Source organism: Gigantopelta aegis, unplaced genomic scaffold (assembly GCF_016097555.1).
Source record: "Gigantopelta aegis isolate Gae_Host unplaced genomic scaffold, Gae_host_genome ctg6958_pilon_pilon, whole genome shotgun sequence".
Classification (NCBI taxonomy): Eukaryota; Metazoa; Mollusca; class Gastropoda; order Neomphalida; family Peltospiridae; genus Gigantopelta; species Gigantopelta aegis.
The window spans coordinates 1-7,500 of record NW_024535437.1 but is presented as its reverse complement, the minus strand read 5'-3'; the positions used below and the strand labels follow the sequence as shown (position 1 = coordinate 7,500).

General features: G+C 41.8%; 1 protein-coding gene across 1 annotated transcript in view; it reads left to right on the top strand.

Annotated features, from left to right (window-relative positions):
* Positions 1-6,526, top strand: part of LOC121366745 (E-selectin-like) — a gene marked incomplete at its 5' end in the record, with an annotated part of 10,587 nt that extends 4,061 nt beyond the window's left edge. Inside the window, 3 exons of the mRNA XM_041491072.1 lie at positions 1,014-1,187; positions 2,668-2,841; positions 6,319-6,526. Of these exons, the coding sequence (XP_041347006.1) occupies positions 1,014-1,187; positions 2,668-2,841; positions 6,319-6,419 (449 nt within the window). The remainder of the gene's footprint in view (positions 1-1,013; positions 1,188-2,667; positions 2,842-6,318) is intronic.
* Between the last annotated feature and the right edge of the window lie 974 nt (positions 6,527-7,500).

The following is a 7,500-nucleotide window of genomic DNA, read 5'->3' as shown; positions in this document are numbered from 1 at the left end:
GTTTTGTTTAACGACTCCACTAGAGCACATTGATTTATTAATCATCGGCTATTGGATGTCAAACATTTGGTAATTTTGACATATAATCGTAGAGGAATGAATGAATGTTTAACGAAAACCCAGCACAAAAATACACATAGGCTATTGGGTGTCACAAATGGTAAGTATATGAAAATATTATTTATATAAACACGCTACATTTTTCCATCAGTAGCAATGGATATTTTATATACACCATCCCACAGACAGGGTAGTACATACCACGGCCTTTGATATACCCGTCGAGGTGCACTGGCTGGAACGAGAAATAGCCCAGTGGGCCCACTGACGGGGATCGATCCCAGACCGACCGCGCATCGAGCGAGCGCTTTACGACTGGGCTACGTCACGCCCCTCATATAACAATGCCACTAATCACTAATTTGTATGCTTCCTAGTGTTCTATAGCCCGCTTATTCTTGCGTCGGCCATTTTCTTCTGTCACTCTGTCCTTGAGAATTGTGAAACGTCTCACAACTAATAACATGACAGCACATACCACTGCCTTTGATATACCAGTCGTCGGGCACTGGTTGGGACATGAAAACCCCAATGTATCCGCCGAGAATTTTCAATCCTGCGACTTAAACACCTAAGACAAGCGCTCTACCAACTGAGTTAAATCCCGCCCGGCATGTTAACATTCATTGATTCTATTTGAGGGAGGGACGTAGCCCAGTGGTAAAGCATTTGACTGATGTCCGGTCGGTCTAGGATCGACCCCCCTCGGATGACCCTTTGGGCCAGTACACCACGGCTGGTATATCAAAGGTGTGGTATGTGCTATTCTGTCTGTGGGATGGTGCATATAAAAGAGCCATTGCTACTAATGGAAAAAAATGTAGCGGGTTTCCTTTCTAAGACTATGTGTTATGATTACCAAATGTTTGACATCCAATAGCCGATGATTGATAAATCAATGTGCTCAACTTTATCTTTAATTAATTAACAAAAACTACAATATTTCTGTTAAGCTGGCTGTGGTGATCCTCCAGCGATACCACATTCGCAGACGACTTCCGGTAGAGGGCTTCCTTTAGAAAACCGAACCTACACCTGCGACCCTGGTTACGTTCCATCTGGAAATAGCAATGTCACCTGTCTGAGTGTAGGCTATTGGAACCAAGTCAACTTCAGTTGCAATCTAGGTAAGTTTATAGAAAGGGCATATAGAAAACTAGTAAGATTCACTCTTCAATAACGTTGACACATCCCTTACAGTGAATCTATCACACCGCGAATTTAGTTCTATGGATAAAGAGTACCACGTTTTCTTTATTCTATTATGATGGTGTCTGAACAGACTTGGCAATGATTATGGAATATTGGAAGGGTATCATCGACTCGTGATTATGGCATATCAAACTGACAGATGGCTGATGGGGAATGGCAGGTGTGTGGCACAGATAACCACAAGACATAAGCACCTGTCGCGGTTGGACAGACAAGGACTGGAGGAGGAGTTGCCAGATCGGGAAGAAATGAGATGGAATTCAAAGGAGAGAAAGGAAAGGGAGCAGTGAGATTAACACACACACATTCCCCCCCCCCAACCCCCCCCCCCCCCCCAAAAAAAAAACCCCACCCTGACAGATGCATATCTGCTTAGCTACAGGGAAGGCAATTCTTTACACTGTCTGTGTTACATACCTTTAAAGAGAGTTGCCTCCCCACAATTACACCATGTGTGAAGGAGGTTGGATTACTGAATTTGCAGATGGCAAGATGGCAAATCGTGTGGCAAAACTGTTCTCTTCGTTAATAATTTAGTCAGTGCTTGCCTTTTTGTTTGTATTGTCACCAAAGCATAATCAATAGTGGTGTGATACCTAAAGTCCAAGCATATCAATGATCCGTCATTGATACACCGCCGTTCAATGCTGGCTATTGTGGATGGTAGAACATGTTATTATTTGATGTCAAAACGCACCCAAACCGAAACGTACACAACCAAAACGTACCCACTTTTGGTGAGAACATACCCACATTTTGGTAAAAACGTACCTTCGCTAAACATACCAATAAAAAAGTACCCATATTTTGGTCTATTTAAACCTAGTACGAAACACTAAGCTGTTGCATTTTGCTTAATTTTATATTAATTAAACATTCCTTTTTGACCAAATTAAGTATACGTTTTAGTTGATACATTTTGGTGTGTACATTTTGGTATGGGTGCGTTTTAACATAAAATATTCGCAGATGGATCCTTTAAAACCCCACCCACTCACATTTGTCAATTTTCAATCATCTCCTTACGAACGAAAACATTGGCTACTGGGTGTCGATGTGAATAGGCCCTGTACGGAATAATAATAATAATGTTTGTTTTCTTATTCGTAGTTATTTTCGTTTTTATATCCAATTAGGGTCTAACCACGCTGTCCTGAGAATACACTTTAGCTATCTGGACTGTCTGTCCTGGACAGAAGATTAGTGATTAGTTGTTACTGAGAGAGAAGTCGGTGAAGGGGTCTTACACCTACCCACCGAGTCGCTAAAACTCGCTCTGGATGGGAGCCGGTACCTAGAGGCAAACCCAGCATCTACCAGCCTTATGTCCTATGGCTTAACCATTACACCACTTTATTCACTGGGGTTTTTCTCTCTCTCTCTCATCCCTTCTAGTACTGTGCGGAGAGCCTCCTGTTGTGTTGAACGCCGACAAGGAAGCAGGAGCTGGCTCTGTGGGAAGTACGAGGGAATACGTCTGTCGTAAAGGTTTCTGTCAGATCGGCAACGTCAGTGTCACGACCTGCACCACAGACGGGGGCTGGAGCGAGGTCGACATCACCTGCACAGGTTAATATCAGTCGTGTAACTATTATCATGAAACTAATGGGGTGGCGCCTGGTGGTAAAAGGGACATACAAGTCGTTTTCCTGTTCATACATCTTTATCATTAAACAAAAAGGAGCGGGACCTAGCCCAGTGGTAAAGCGCTCGCACGATGCGCGGTCGGTCTAGGATCGATCCCCGTCGGTGGACCCATTGAACTATTTCTCGTTCCAGCCAGTGCACCACGACTGGTATATCAAAGGCCGTGGTATGTGCTATCCTGTCTGTGGGATGGTGCATATAAAAGATCCCTTGCTGCTAATCGAAAAGAGTAGCCCATGAAGTGGCGACAGCGGGTTTCCTCTCTCAATATCTGTGTGGTCCTTAACCATATGTCTGACGCCATATAACCGTAAATAAAATGTGTTGAGTGCGACGTTAAATAAATCATTTCTTTCTTTCTTTAAACAAAAATGGCTTGTCATTTCTTAACTGATAATCTTTTTTTTTTTCGTGTATTTTGTGTGTTCGTTACTCCATCTTGTTCCTCTGGCAGCATATTGCGAAATAATTAACTCTTTCACCTCCACCTCATACTCTTGTTCATCGTCTTCCGCTGTTGTTTCTTCTTCTTGATATAATTTCATCATCATCACAGGGCTAGCTCTGGCTCAGCAGAATATTTTGCCAAATTATCTATTAAACTTCAGAAATTGTAGAAATCCAATTATTTTGTAACAAAATATCAATTATTGCACGAAATTATTTCGCCAAATTAAAATAAAATTCGCCAATTGTTTTTGAAATTCGCAATTGGCGAATTTGGCGAGTGCCAGACCTAGCCCTGTATCATCATCATCATCATCATCATCATCATCATCTGCAGCAGCAGGAGCAGAAGAAGCAGCAGCAGCAGCAGGAGCAGCACATTTTTCTTTCTATATTTATATTCACGGCCGAGGCCAATATCAGTTTTTCAGGTCAATAAAACCTGATATTGCCCGAAGTATGGTCAATAATTGATGTATTACATAATGGCTTCCATAAGACTCGTACATTCCTACCTTGTTCATTGGAACATCACCTGCACAGGTTAACACTAGTCGTGTAACTACTGTGAGAAAAGAAACTGGGTGGCGGAGGGAGGGGTGAAGGCACACACAAGGGGTTTTTTCCCTGTTCATATTAATGTCTTCATGGTCAAAAAATAATTCTTTCACTAATAATCTTGCAGACAGATATTTTGTGGCATGCATCATTTGTTCACGGTTAATGCAGTTACTTCTCTCTTTTTATTATTGCCTTTATTATTCTGTTGTGTTTGTATTATATACTGAACAAAATAAGAACCTTCCGCTAACTTTGCTTGAACATAGCTTGATGAAAACAAACCGGGGGAATAATTGTTATATATGCGTTTAAAGAGTGTTCCATGATGCATCGTTTGGTGCAAAAATTATGGCCATAGGTTAACAGAAACTGGGAGAAATTTTGACCAAGTGTGGTAGGGGTTAAAAAAAACACCACCCACTTAATAACGGGTATGACCACCTCTTGAATTGACCACTGCAGTGCATCGCAGGCGCATAGAATTGACTAAAGTGTTGATTTCTGCCTGTGGAATATTGTTCCTTTCCTGAATGAGCGCTTGACGAAGTTCGTTGACGTTAGCGGGTGGGTTGGGACGACGCCTCAATCGTCTGTCCAGACTATCCCAGACATGCTCGATGGGGTTGAGATCAGGACTTTTAGCGGGCCAGTCATCAATGAAATCAATGTTATTTGTCCTAAGAAAATTTACAGTGTCTCTAGCTGTATGAGAGGTGGCATTATCATGCTGAAAAATCGAGATGTTGGCGTTGTTATGGGACAGAGGAATGACGTGATGAGCGAGAATGTCATCGCGGTAACGTTGAGTATTTAAATTGCCATCAATGACGACTAGTGGTGAACGATAACCATGGGCAATGGCTGCCCAGACCATGACAGAACCCCCACCCCCGAAACTATCTCGTTCAAGAACACAACAGTCACATAGCGTTCATTTCTCCTACGGTAGACGCGCACCCTGCCATCACCACGTTGTAAAGAAAATCTGGATTCATCCGAAAAAAGCACGGTATTCCAGCGTCGCCGTATCTAACGAGTGTGTACACGTGCCCAATTAAGACGATTTAGACGATGACGTTGCGTTAAAACGCATCTGACGTAAGGACGTCGTGCATGTAAACCGTTCTCCCGCAGACGATTACGAACAGTTTGCCCACTGATTCGGTTATTATGAAGCCCAGGTGTGTTAGCAGCAGCAGCAGTGGCAGTTTGGAATCGATTGCGCAAATGCGTGTTCATGATATAGCGGTCTTGACCACGCGTTGTAACACGCGGACGTCCACGACGTGGCAAGTCGTTGGTGCTTCCTGTCGTTCGAAATCTTACGCGAAGATTTCGTATCGCTCGACTAGAACTCCCAACATGCCTTGCAACGTCTTCTGTCGACATGCCAGCATCAAGCATGCCAATCGCCCGTTCGCGTAAATTATTGGGTATTCTTGGCATACTAAAAATGCTACAATGTAAAAAACGTTAATTTTTTTACAAATTTTGAAGCGTTTTCGTTCACTTGACAACAATGTCAGTAAGACAAGTAAAACAAATTGACCGAATACTACACGGGACATGTCGAACCATGCATGCACGTGCAAATTGAATTTCACGTTGTCGACGATTAACAGTGCAAAAATAATCGATAAAATTCATGAATCCTGATAATACAGCTCAAGGCTAATACTACCTATATAATTTCATTACACAATGAATTCTTTAACACAACAAATACTATATGTACAAATCGGAAGTTTCTTTTTTTGTTCAGTATACTATTGTCTCTATTACTGTATTGCATTTGTATTAATACCATTGTCCTATTGTCTCCTGTAAACCATATCTTGTCACTACAGTTTATATATCATGTTCCTGATATGCCGTTGTATAACGGCCTGAGCGTAATAAAGTTCTGTTCTGTTCTGTCGTATACCTTTGTATATTTTGTTTTCATAATTCCACCAAGTCTCTCTGAACGCATATTGTGAAATAATCAACTCCTCGTCCTAGTGTCCTACCTTTCTTATTCCCCCTTCTCTGATTTTTCATATAATTTCATCATCATCACCATCATTATCCACGTCATTTTGTTCTTTTTTTTACATATACGTTATTTTACATTTAGAAATATATATACACGTCTGTCTGTCTGTCTGTCTGTCTGTCTCTCTCTCTCTCTCTCTCTCTCTCTCTCTCTCTCTCTCTCTCTCTCTCTCTCTCTCTCTCTCTCTCTCTCTCTCTCTCTCTCTCTCTCTCTCTCTTGGCGCCAAAATGGTAGACATAACCAATTCTGATTATAAATCATTGATATATTATAGGGATTGTCTATCGAATGACAGCTATATGCAGTCTTGTCTATACATTAATAGTGTGCTAATATATATATTGTTTTCTTTTCAGATGTGTGCAAAAGTTCGTCGAATCTCATCAGCGGATCCCGAAACCTTGTGTTGAGGTGTCTAACACTGTTGATGGTGTTTTCTTGGATTCGTCTCGAATAGTAACGAGTGTTTTTCCTAAGAATACTTGCAAACATTTGCCGAATTAAAAAATATATATATTTCTGGATAATCCCGCCATAGTACTCCAGTACAATGACACTTTCCCATGCGCCGATCTATTTGTGTTTGCTTGGTCTTTTTTTGTCTTTGTTTTTCTTTGGGTTTTTTCTCTTTTTTTCTTATACTTCAGTTCTTAGGCGGGAAGTAGCCTGGTGGTAAAACGCTCGCTTGATGCGCGGTCGGCACCGTCGGTGTAGGATTGAAAGAAGAAAGGAAATGTTTTATTTAACGACGCATTCAACACATTTTATTTACGGTTATATGGCGTCGGATATATGGTTAAGGACCACACAGATATTGAGTGAGGAAACCCGCTGTCGCCATTTCATGAGCTATTCTTTTCGATTACCAGCAAGGGATCTTTTATATACACCATCCCACAGACAGGATAGTACATACTACGGCCTTTGTTACACCAGTTGTGGAGCACTGACTGAGACGAGAAATAGCCCAATGGGCTCACCGACGGGAATCGATCCTAGATCGATCGCGCATCAGGCGAGCGCTGTACCACTGAGCTACGTCCCGCCCCCCTTGTGTAGGATCGATACCCGTCATCAAGGGTTGTGGTATGTGCTATCTTTTCTGGGGTTGTGCATATACAAGATCCCTTGCTACTAATTTAAAAATGTAGCGGGTTTCCTCTCTAAGACTATTATGTCAAAAATACCAAATGTTTGACATCAAATAGCCGATGATTAAAAATTAATGTGCTCTAGTGGTGTCATTAAACAAACCAAAACTTCTTCAAATATCAAACATTATGTACGCGTGTTTCTTACACATTCATTTCATTTTAACTTATTTTCGTGCTTATATCCAATTAAGGGTGAAGCACGCTGTCATGGGCACACTAATCAGCTATCTGGGCTTCTGTCCAGGACAGTGGGTTAGTTGTTAATTGTTAGTGGTTAGTGAGAAAGGAGAGGTGTAGTAACCTTACACCTACCCATTGAGCCCTTAAGAACTCGCTCTGGGTTGGAGCCGGTACCGGGCTGCGAACCCTATACCTACCAGCCTG